Source organism: Dermacentor albipictus, chromosome 6 (genome assembly GCF_038994185.2).
Source record: "Dermacentor albipictus isolate Rhodes 1998 colony chromosome 6, USDA_Dalb.pri_finalv2, whole genome shotgun sequence".
Lineage (NCBI taxonomy): Eukaryota > Metazoa > Arthropoda > Arachnida > Ixodida > Ixodidae > Dermacentor > Dermacentor albipictus.
In genome coordinates, this window is record NC_091826.1 from 127114149 (window position 1) to 127126551 (window position 12403).

Sequence of the window (12403 nt, forward strand, 5' to 3'; positions counted from 1 at the left end):
TTTAAGTGAGAATCACTCAGACTGTGCGGGTAAGAGACCGATCCGGGCCGACGAAATGTGTACCGGCCAGCACGAGGCACGAGGCGACATGAAAGCGAGTGCAAAGAGAAAGCGCCGTAAAAAGAAGCGCGGTAAAGACCGAAAGTCGGTAAATAATGTAGCGCCGCCAAAAATGGCGAGAAACCCAAATGGGCAGGGCGCGAGGAGAAGAAAGGTGCGGTCGTCACTGACGATGTTGACGCATCCTAAACGTTCGAGCCACAGGTCAAAGGGGGACCGCGAAGAATGTTCTGCACGGACGCGGACAAAGGGCACGAGGCAGTTAAGCTCCTCGTCGTTCCGTAGTTCTTTTCACAGCTCAGCGTGCAGTTCGAAGAAACGCAAGGTGGCAGGACGAGACCAGGTGGGGAGTAGCGACGCGGTCAATCGAGTTCGTGTTGAAAGCGGGGCGCCAGGACGCAAATTGGCAGGAGACCGTAACGTCTTGGGGGAGCTGATAGTGAATCAGCCCTTTTGTTGTCTCTCGGCAGCCAGAGTAGCTTTGAAACTTCGCCCACCGCGGGTCAGGCTGAAAGTATGAGTCAGTCGTAAGCAATCGGGAACGGGGGGCCAAGAGCGCTTCCGTAGAAATGAAGTGTTTGTTTTTTATTTTTGAGCATCGGAAAATTTCGCGATTTGAGACTAGAGTTTCTTTCAATGTGTAAGGTTTGAGCTTTGTTTATGTTTTGGTTTGAGAAAGCTCCGAGATTTGAAAGATGCGTTTTATGTAAACATGTAGTCTCGCGAGATGCTCATTAATAAGTAGATAGGCTTTTTTTTTGTGTGTATGTGAGTAACCTGAACGTCAAGGTTATCGTTCAGAGGCCTATGGTAAAGCGCGTGTGTTATTTAACCTTCTTTCTTTTTAAGTGTTCTTGAATTTTCTAAGGTTAAGCGCGTAGATTTTCAGTGAGTGCATGATTTGCACTGAGGAGCGTTCTTAGTTCCATTAGCGCGTGTCCTGTGTGGACGGAAGGAAGCAGACTTTATGACTGGGTTGCTAGTGTGTGCGAAGGGCAGCCGTATTCTGACTTCTTTAGTGAACGTGCGTGGAAAGAGTTAGTAGAAGACGCATCATTTTAAGAGTTCTGCGGAGTGTTAAGTCCCGCGAATTTAATTGTTCGTTTAAGTCACGTGTCCTAGAGGGACTAAAGGAAGAAACGTGATTAAGCGTAATGAAGAGTTTGCCTACAACGCAAGTACGCGTTCTGTTTAGTGACCACAAGGTTAGTGCGCTTGTGATTACGTACTTGTGAGGTTGACCAGATTGTTCAGTGGCACCATTACGTGCGATATGTACGCCACTGCGATAGATCGGAAACATGCTGTTCGTGTGGTTAGGCCACTTAAGTTATGTTCGGCTGTTTTCATTTGTTGTTTGCATCGTCAACGACCCTTTTGTTTTGCAACAACAATAGTACTCTGGTCTTGTCGGCAATCGAGGAGAAATGGATAGCTGTTTGGAGGGGTGGTTGGAACTGTTTGGTCAAAATTGGGGGAACTAAAAGATCAGGGTTGATTTTGACTCAGTAATAGCCTGGCGAGTCAGGGGTGAAGAGCCTGCGCTTACGCGTGGTGCAGCGCTGTGTTGTTTGGTTTGTTTGACGTATGTTCTCCAGGGTCCAGGATCCCGAGGGTTGTCAAACGAGGCTCGACCCCAGTACCCTGCAGCTTCTTTCAGCGTTCCTCATGTCCAGCGAATTGAGTTCACCGGCCATTCAGAACAACCGGGGCGAGGACGAGCTGTTAGATATGGAGCTGTTTCCTGCGATTACTTCGAGTTCCCCAGACCACATCGGATGGCAGCACAGCTAATTGAGGAATGCAGAAGCAGGAAAGTGCATTCCAGAGAAGCGGCCGAGCAAACAAGTTTAAGGCAACAAGTTCACGTGCCAACAAGTTCGTGCGTCACCGGGATTAGAAGGGAGCCTCGTACAATGGAGCTCAATCGTCCCCCTTCGGCTTTGAAGAAGGCATCTGCTACCGCTGCGGAGCCGAGCCACCGGGTGCAGGTGGGCCCTTGTGCAATGAAGCATGAGCGCCCCCCCTCCTTCTCCAGCCTAGAAGAAGTGGATTGCCAGTCTGCGAGGCAAGACCGCAGAGAGCCGTCAGGTGCGACACCGCGACACGGGCGCCTACCATTGGCTGAAAGTGGCGTCATCGGAGCGGACTCTCCCATTGGTGAAACATGACGTGACTTACAGTGCTCGAAGGGTTTATAATACCCCTGTCACACGAGCACTTTAAAGGCATTTGAAGAAAAAGACATCTCACACAAAGGAGTTGCATCCGCAGACACACGCCAAAGTTTAATCTCTTTTTCAGAAGCGGTCTTTTCCGAAACCGGAGATCACCGATCTCTTTTACGGCTGGAAAGGCGTAGCCTCCAACGCAGTGGGCACCAGTAATTATCATGCAATAAAGAAACGAAGCAAAAGTGCATTTTTATTTCAAGTGTACACATCACAAAAAAGGGTTTTGTCTTTCGTTGAACCTTAAGTAGGCGCAGTTTTGCACTTTTTGCACGGCACTCTCGTAAGCAGTTCGAAAATATCACGTGACGCTAACAGACGATGCAAATTCGCGCCATTTTCTGCGACCATGGCTACGGCGAGCGGTACCGACGAACAGCCTCCGGCACGCCAAAGAAAACCGCGGGTACAGTGGTCGGAGAGAGACACCTGGGCGTTAATCAAGTTATGGGAAGACAACCTGCCCTCGCTGCGTGCGCAGAAGCACAACGGAGGCGTTTACGATGGCATTGCACAAGCATTGACGAGCATGGGTGTACCTCGCACAAAGGCGCAAGTGCACAGCAAGATAGAGAACCTGGGACAGACCTACAGGTAAGACAAAGCACAGCAGTAAGCTGTGAGCGCTAAATTTACCTTGAAGCGGCTTCAGGCTGTGGTCGCAAGCTGCAAGCTCTCGTTTGTGGTGTCGCGACCTCAGCATCGAACGTTGTTTCCGTAGTAGGCAGCGACGGAACCCTAATCTAGCGGACGGAGCCGTAGTAACGAAGGTTTTAAGGCAGAGACCCTTCATTTCAGCTAGCGTCGAATTTTGCAGGGCTGAACTGCGCCCTGCACACACGAAAGTCGACGACGCGCTAAAGGCTGTTTCTGCAATTCCTTTACAGTGCGAGTCGGTCTGAGTAAACGCAAATTCGCCTTCACATGCGGCGAAGAATGACAACCCGCGCAGGTCGTCAATAGCATGATTTCGTTCGTCACAAGATAACGGGAACCTTAACTTATGGACAGGCGCATTTCACATTATATTGTACGCCTTCTCACGGCAACATATAATACGAAGCAGGAAGTCGTCTGCATGTTTTCATTTCTGCAGATGTGACTACGGTTTGCATTTTTCTCGGACCATGCGCAAGCGTTGTTCTCAGACAAGAAAACATGAGAAACTTTAAATTTTTTCGAGTAAAAAGGGTTACCTTCGCTTCTCAGGCTTTCTGTACCATCAAGTCGCGTTTGTATCTATCGGCAAACGTTTTGCTCTGTGTATATCTTTACATTTTGAGTATATAAAATTTTAGTTCTTTCGTTTTCTTATCCAGGAGCTGCCTGAAACACATGACAACAGGGTCATCACCGCCGAGCTGGCCATTCTTCTCCGAAGTCCATAGGTTTCTAGGATCCCTGCCTGTTCACGATACATCTTTAATGGAAGAGGCTGGGTGCAGCGAGAGCACAACAAGCAGCACTGCCTCCGTCGAAGAAGTAAGAAATGCATAGTGGAGACTATATATGCTTTATTACAGTCAACTAAATTTCAAGACATAATGTAGCATCAGCTGTGCTGCCAAGCCCATAATCTGCACAACCCTGCAGTGTAGCGGACTGCTCTTGTTAATACTGTGGTTCATTTCTGCTTGTGCTCACGCGCTGTTCATTTTGCAAGCTTGGCAGTGCGCTGTTTGGAGAATAAAAAAAATGCAGACTCTAAAATAAAAAAACGTGAATACATACACGCAAGGAGAGGCAGCTCTCTTGCAAGTAAAAACCCTGAACTAATTGTTTACCGCTTCACACATCAACTAATGTGGTCAATGTATTTCGGATCCCTTCTTCAAACGCAGCTGATCTTCGACATGCTTGATTCCGGCTCTGCTTCTTGTGAAGACGTCGCCGAAGATTGTTCACCTTCCGAGTCGCCAGTACAACAGGTTGAATCCAGGAACCTCGCAAGTGGCAGTTCCGAATGTGCCCGCAGGAAGAGAAGGCAACCGGCTGGCGACTTTCAAGAAAGGATGCTTGAGGAGCAGCGACGGCAGAGAGAGCAGTTTGCTGATGCGCACAAAATGGAAATGGATCTCCGTAAAGAGGGGCTCAAGTTGCAAGAGAAACTTGTAGATGCAATGTTGAAGTTTTTTAGTAAAAACTGACATGGTGTTCCACAATTGTTGCTGATTCTTGGGACTCTTGCGTTCAGTTCCTTCGCTTGTAATATTCCACAAGTGCTGTCCTGATGGCGGATGCATTTCCAATTTCAGCTTCTGTTCTGCGTGATGGCTGTGGAAATGTAGCATTGGACTGCTGCACCTCACTTAACCACTGTGGGTGGACACTGTCGTTGAAGTGCTCGCAAATGTTATTGAGCACGCAGCATGCTCGTATAGCCAAACGGGCATTGCCAACAGAACACTCCATTCTTTTCGCAATGAAACGGAACCGGGCCTTTAGCCTTCCGAATGCGTTTTCAACTATCCTCCTTGCTCCAGATAAATGACAGTTGAAATTCCTTTCAGCTTCACTGATGACAGTTCGGTGTCCAAATGGCTTCATGAGGTTTGGGGTTAGTGGAAATGCTTGATCGCATAATATTATCGGTGGGACTGCTGTGGTACCCACTGCGGCAACAGGTGCTTTGAAAAGGGGACTGTTGACAATCTTCGACAGCCGTGAAACACCAAACACATGTGCGTCGTGGCAGCGTCCTGGGGCACCGACATTGCAGTATCTGAATCGATACTTGTGGTCGACCAATGCTAGTAGGATAATACTGTGCCTGCAAGAAAAAACAAAGTGCAAAGTGAATAAAGGTTAGTGCAGCATGGCACTGCTGAGTTCACTGCCTTTAGTTACTGTGATGCGATTTTACAGTTTGCTTTTATTAATAGCTGTGAGTGCAGCTCGGATTACATTATTTCACATAATGCCACAACCGGTCGCTGTTAGCGTACTCTACATCGTATAGGAGTTGCAGTCCTGCGGAGAACTCTTTTCGTCGTCGCATTAAAATTGTCGCTGCTAAACACTGCAAGACTGCGAACCAAATTACGCGTTTTCTTAAGAGCTGCTGGTAAAATTGAATAACATTTTACTTAGCAATAAAATATGGGTCAGTCAGTTACTTTTTTTTACTACTATAAAAATGGGCCCAAACAGAACACTTACATGAAATAAGTTAAATCGTGGCCACTTACCAACCCTTGTAGTTGTAGTAGTCGGTGGCGTACTTCTTTGGAGGCGAAATAGGGAAATGGCAGCCATCAAGGGCACCGACAGCTTGAGGGAAATCGCACACGGCTTCGAACTCTTGGATGTGCCTAGGCATTTCCTCTTCAGTAATCATTCTGATCCAGTCACTTTCGAGCACAGAGACAACAGCTGCGCAAAACTCTCTGTAAATGACGTTGACGGATGAGCGCCCAACGCCGAAGAGGTTTGCCACAGTTCTATCTTCGGCAGAAGAGCACAATTTGTAGAGGCCAATGGCGACACGCTTTTCCGCAGTGATCGGGTCACGCATGTTGGTAACTTGTTTTTCGAGCACATGGCGCAGACTTTCCACGAGAAACCGGAACGTTGAGGGGTTCACTCGAAACGACTGCTTGAAGTTGTGGCCACCGAGGTGAGGCACAGTCTCCTCGAACCACTTTTCGTGGCGGATGAAAGCCCACGTCGATCGGTTGCAGACTCTCGTGGGAAGCGCCAAGGCATAAAATGTACACCCGTTGAGTAGCAACTGCCGCTTAATACGGTCTTTGACTGCCTTTGCGGCGTCTGCTTCGCTCTCTGCAGCAAGAATCCTTGCCAAAATGCATGCTATTTCGACTTTTTCCTTCGTGTCCGTGCAGTCCCCCATATTCTCGACCTCCATGTTGACTCCGATGTAAACAGTGGCCCAAGGTTGCTAGACGAACATGTAAAATTTGCTACTTCTGCGAAGACTCTTGAAGCTACCTTATTAAATCTTCTTTAATTTAACCTTTTCGAATAAACTGTATCTAAATTCACTAAAACAAGCATATTATAGTACGTTTCTAATTTCTATATTGAAATACGTTGGTTTATTCTAACTGGTTTTGTTTCAGAATCTAGCGCCATGCTTTCCATAGCGTGTTCGGAAGGAAACGATAAAAGGAGATCGCCCGCGCCGTGTGTCTGCAGCGCAACTCCTTTTAATTAGAGGTCTTTCAACTCGGTAAAGGACCGCTTAGGTAAAAGAGTTTTTGCGTGCTTGTGTGACAGAGGTATAAGAAGCCTTCCAGAGAGACCTGAGCATTCTGGGACATGCCCTGATTCCCTGAGTCACCTCTCTCGAACTTCTTGCCGCGGGCCTCAGCGTCCGAGTTGCTGCCGGCCCGTAATGTCTGTACGACTGTTAATTGACGCTCACCTCCTTGTAAATAATGTAGAATAAATCCCTCCCAAGTTTTGGGTTTTCATCCCGACGTCCGTCCTTCAACCCCTACAGCGTGTGCGTGGGTGAGTGCGCGTGTGCGTGCGTGCGTGCGCGTGTGCGCGTGTCTGAGCGTGTGCGTGCGTGAGTGCGTGCGTGAGTGCGCGTGTGAGTGCGCGTGTGAGTGCGCGTGTGAGTGCGCGTGTGCGTGCGTGAGTGCGCGTGTGCGTGCGTGAGTGCGCGTGTCTGCGCGTGTGCGTGGGTGAGTGCGCGTGTGCGTGCGCGTGTCTGCGCGTGTGCGTGCGTGCGTGAGTGCGCGTGTCTGAGCGTGTGTGTGCGTGCGTGAGTGCGCGCGTGAGTGCGCGCGTGAGTGCGCGTGTGAGTGCGTGAGTGCGCGTGTGCGTGCGTGAGTGCGCGTGTCTGCGCGTGTGCGTGCGTGAGTGCGCGTGTCTGAGCGTGTGCGTGCGTGAGTGCGCGTGTCTGAGCGTGTGCGTGCGTGAGTGCGCGTGTCTGAGCGTGTGCGTGGGTGAGTGCGCGTGTGCGTGCGTGAGTGCGCGTGTGCGTGCGTGAGTGCGCGTGTCTGCGCGTGTGCGTGGGTGAGTGCGCGTGTGCGTGCGCGTGTCTGCGCGTGTGCGTGCGTGCGTGAGTGCGCGTGTCTGAGCGTGTGTGTGCGTGAGTGCGCGCGTGAGTGCGCGTGGGTGAGTGCGCGTGTGCGTGCGTGAGTGCGCGTGTGAGTGCGTGCGTGAGTGCGCGTGTGCGTGCGTGAGTGCGCGTGTCTGCGCGTGTGCGTGCGTGAGTGCGCGTGTCTGAGCGTGTGCGTGCGTGAGTGCGCGTGTCTGAGCGTGTGCGTGGGTGAGTGCGCGTGTGCGTGGGTGAGTGCGCGTGTCTGAGCGTGTGCGTGTGTGCGCATGTGCGTGCGTGTGTGCGCGTGTGAGTGCGCGCGTGTGTGCGCGAGTGTACGTGCGTGTGTGCGCGAGTGTACGTGCGTGTGTGCGCGAGTGTACGTGCGTGTGTGCGCGTAGGGGGATGTAGGTAGAAACCACTGTGGCTTCCGCAGACCAACGAATAATGACGTCTTTTTTTATTTGACACGCTTCGTTTCAGTTTATTTTTTCGATTGTACTTTTATTTGAAAACATTAAGAGGTTAATTACATATATAATCATGTTCATGTGTGGTCTGAGCATATGCAGAGCGGGCCCAGTTGGCACGCACTGTAAAGACCGTCTCCCGCGGGGACGATCACGAGCACACGATCTGACCCCTGCATGCAGGCGGCGCCTCTCCAGCTGCCAAGGCTCATCCAAGACTCATCCTTCTAACGGCAGTACTTTGGTTTTTAAGCTATGTATAGCACATGAGCTTAGGGCAGCCGCAACTGGACAATGCACCCTCGTATGCTTCGCTGGCTTCGCTGTCCGTTACACTCACCATAAGGTTGTGACTGACAACAGTTATGTAGTTTGCACTCCGCGCCAATGGACCATACAGGTACGTGACAGATCGCGCGCTGCAATCCAGAGACTTAGTAAGCGAGTGCTCCCCTGTTTCATTCATTCTGAGTATGCAGCGCCTTCTTCCATTCCTTGCAGATGACCGACAGGGTAAGAGCAACCACGTCCGATTAATGACGATCGGGAATATGTGCCGGCTTTCCCCCTTGCAAACAGAGTAAAGAAGACTGGCGCTATACAGTTTACCCAAAACAGGATGCTTTACCTGCAGTGGTGGCTGTGATAAACAGTACTATTCAGGTGCAGTGTGGGCGAAAGCCCCGTTATATACAGGTCGCATGGCCGTGGGAAAACAGCCATATAATTATACACGTCCAAGATCCGACTATACATTACATAGAAGTAGACATGGACGTTTAAGATTATTTCGTTTCCTTTTTTGTCTGCAAGCGTGCAATCTCCAAACCTAGCTCGATGCCAACGATTGCGGAATAATTGTGCGATCCAAAAATTAGCAGTGCCCCACAGTATACGTACCGCATTTCTTTATGCTATGAAACGCCTTTCGTGATGCACTCGAAGTTCTATGCGGTACTGTAAAACCTGTACTTGGTGTGCCAGACTATACGAGGATGCCGCAAGCGTGTATATATAGGGCACACTGGGCGCGGACAAACTGATCTTGTGTAATTACAGCTTAGGGATGAGCGCGCAAGGCCCACTACCCTTGATGTTTGCTGAAAGTCTGATTATACTAGCTGTATACAATCCTCATCAAAGCTGCCAGAAGTTGTGGTTACATTGTGATGTCTTTTTGTAATGAGTGCTCGATAACTTTCTGCATGTATTTGGCCACCGGGACACATGCATGTGGAGGCAGGCGTGGAGTTAACGCTGCACATTCCATATGCAACTGCCTAGCCGTCTCCTCGTTTATGTCAGGCATGTCACGAGATACAATTCGCTCCATTTTGTCCTTGTCTGGTGAAGCCATAGCATTGTTCACCTGAGCTGGAAAATCGGCAGAAACAAAAGAATAACAGACTTATCAATGCACTGCATGCCGTCTGCTGAAGGATGGTTTCCGCCGAACGCCCCACCTTTGCAGCACGAGCGAGCTCATGCTTTTCGGTATCTTCCAGAGATACACGACCATGGCAGATGACATTGTCCTGTATCACGCTCCGCAATAACGGCTGTAATACCAGTAAGCATTTCCAAGAATCGATCATATCGGTGGCCCCATTGGTGGCCATGTAAAACGCTGCTTCAATCGTCCACGGAAACATACCGGCTAGGCTGCATATATAGCCATGGTGTTTTGACCACCGATATGGTGTCAGTGCGATCGTCTCCTTTCTACGTAAATAAGCAATAAATTTTGACAGAATGCTTGTTACAATACAACAGGCTAGTAAGCACAGCGATAGCACACATACTTGTTACTATAAAACCATGTTATATGCACGCATTTCAATTAGCGGCGATAAATTGTTAGAACGGTCGCGATAATGATCTAAGCCTCTCTAAGAGATCTTGCTTCTAAGCAATCGCGGATGGATGGCGCTTCGAAAAACGACCGCTGGCGTTTACAAAATGCACTGTCGAGATAGATTTAAAATTTGCTTGCCTAATTTCGCACAGAAATGAAAAACCGGCTGCTATGCCCGGCGGCGTCCGTAAACTGCGGCGAAGCGTACAGGTGTACAGGCGTGCAGGTGCGTTCACACGTTGGGCAAGGCAGCTCGCCGTTTGCTGTTATACGAGCCGCCATTCGACGGCTACTTTGCTTGCCAACGGCAAAGGATGGGTCCTCAATATATGCGGCAGCCACGCGGTGACTTGGTTAATCAGCGACAGAAGAGCGGTCACTCTGTCACATCGCCGCCAGCCTTCACCGCCATTGAGCGCTCGGTGGCGCCGACATCGTCGCTAGGCCTTTTCCAGTTCACTTCGAAGCTATGTGATGCTCGCAGCGCTTCGCAACGAACCACCGATGGTCCCCGGCCGCAATACTTTGTCACCGCTGTCGCCACTTTTCGATCCTCTCGCAATAATTTCACACCAAGAAGAAAATACGCCGATATTCGCGGCGCTGTTGATTGCGATGCTTGCACAGCTGAGCCGATTCACCGTGCACCGTGTAGCCGTGCACCGTAGCTAACTTCGAGAAGTGTGTGAGCACTTGTTGGTGGTTAAAGCTTCACAGAGGACATCGCTTTTCATAAAATTTACAATGTACGCGTCACCATATCTAGCGTTTTTTTTTTTTTTGCGAGGCCATGTTTGTTTGTCGCCGATGGGCTGGCGCGGACTTGCATGTCGTTTTGTCGCTGTCACCGGCGACCACGGACGCTGGTGGCGGGTTGCATATCTCGTAGCGTATATACAGCTCCCGTTCGGGCTATAGATAGAGGTTTGACACCGGTATACTCGCTTATCGCTAACTCTATTCGCTCGTGCCCATGTACGTGAGCAGAGCCGCGGTTTCCGATTGACCACTTGTTGCAGTAAGGTTAACGTACGTCGTCACATATACGTATATAAAGTGCGATGGCGTGGTGAGAACAAGTAGGCTTAAGAAAAACAAATCAATAATCTGTGGTCCGTTCACTACAAAAAGCGCGGCAGTTGCAGTTGAAGCGAAAATCTGAAACTCTGTTTTGTCAAAGCAACTGTAAAAATCTTCGTCTTTATAAAATATATATTATAACACTGCGTAGATATGTTAGGGCACATATGATGTATTCATACATAAGTAAATGCTATAGAAACCTCTGTACGTTTAATAACAAAAATTATAATGTTTATACTCTACTGAGTGACGGCTCCGAACTTGATGTGAAATGTCCCTAGTGTTTACACATCTGGCATACAAGTTAAAAATGTGCCTAGTTTTCTTTACGCTTGCTCGTAAACGCGAAACCGGGCGGTGTCGGTACGCGCTGGTGAGGCAGCAGCGGAACCTGATCGCGTCGGTTTACGTGTGCAAACGAGTACCTTTAAAAACAACTTGGTGCAGGCTGAGCTCGGCAAGGTGCGCACGGTTGCTTTCGAAAGTGCACATGTTCTTGGAACACCACACGTTTAAGACGAGCGGGGCGCCTTCGGGTGAAAACGTTTCCGACTTCGTCGTGCGTCCTACACTTATAAATGGTCGCCAACAAAGAAGAGCGTTCCTTAAATACACCGATGAAACACTCCCTTAAATTGATGAACGGCGCGTGGGACCTGCATAATTTTCTGCCTTTATGTTTCTTTCCGTTCGTCCGTTCTCCAAGTGCGAAGAGCCCTTGCGTGGACTTTTTGAGGCGGTCCTCCCCAACTGTTTCTTTACGTTACTTTTGCAATCAATCACACTGAATGAAGATAATAATAATAATAATAATAATAATAATAATAATAATAATAATAATAATAATAATAATAATAACGAGGAAACTCAATGCCGCTCCACTGTGAAGGATGACCAGAAGAAGGATGGTGAACTGCGCACCTCCGCCGCGAGTCGGCCCGGTGTCGCACTGTTTTCGGAATTCGGTGTCTAGGAAACCAGCCCTTAGCAGCATTAAAAAATTATTAATAAAAGCAGGGGTGCAAGCAGAAATACAATCGAGGAGGCGTTGCGCTCAGCTTTCGGCCAACGGTAACGCGAAGACAGCGTGGCACTGAAAATCCACGACCGAACTGGAAGCGATGGCCGCCAGGAAAGCGCCAGCGCGGTGCGCGCGCATACCGCGGCCGTCGCACGCCAGCGAGCCATGAATGAAGCACGGCGCACGCGTACGCGGCGCGTGCAATAAAAAGGCCCACCTGCGCGTCCTCGCAAGCGGCCCGCACTGCGGCTCCCACAAATGCGCGCAGCACAGCCGCAGCAGCGCCTGGGGAGACGCCAGTAGTCGGGCGGCCCCTGCGAAGCGCGCGGGGGCGGAAATGCGTGCACTGGGAAACGAGCCACCCGCACACGCGAGGACAAGACGCGAAACGAGTGGACGGCCCAAATCGGACAGCGTCCGGGGGTAAGAAAGCGCGTTTTTCATTCAGGCCTCTCCTATTCAGACCGAATTTGTGGGTAAAATTGGCAGTTAAATGCCGTGTTTCTTTTTCTATGACAGTATAGTGATCAAGTGCGAACTACCGATAGGGTGAGAGAGCGGCTGTGGTGCGCAATTGATTGCGCGATTCCGGTCACAATGATGACTCGAATATCAAATTTTGCGCGTCGACCGAAATGGCCAAGGCCATTTAGGCGACAGCACAGACTTTTGGCG

At 49.8% G+C, this 12403-nt stretch overlaps 3 protein-coding genes across 7 annotated transcripts in view; 1 reads left to right on the plus strand and 2 right to left on the minus strand.

Moving 5' to 3' along the window:
* The window catches only part of LOC135899451 (uncharacterized), a 361492-nt gene that overhangs the window by 167450 nt on the left and 181639 nt on the right, over positions 1–12403 (minus strand). The window lies entirely within an intron of this gene.
* On the plus strand, positions 2271–4453 carry LOC139061365 (myb/SANT-like DNA-binding domain-containing protein 1). The gene is made up of 3 exons (XM_070541318.1): positions 2271–2885; positions 3611–3773; positions 4133–4453. The coding sequence occupies exons 1-3, from the start codon at positions 2641–2643 to the stop codon at positions 4436–4438; spliced, it is 714 nt and encodes a 237-aa protein (XP_070397419.1). The 5' UTR covers positions 2271–2640; the 3' UTR covers positions 4439–4453.
* On the minus strand, positions 3788–6441 carry LOC139061364 (uncharacterized). Its single transcript, XM_070541317.1, has 2 exons — positions 5480–6441; positions 3788–5061 (listed from the first exon to the last, which is right to left on the minus strand). Exons 1-2 carry the CDS (start codon positions 6154–6156, stop codon positions 4482–4484), a joined length of 1257 nt encoding a protein of 418 aa, XP_070397418.1. The 5' UTR covers positions 6157–6441; the 3' UTR covers positions 3788–4481.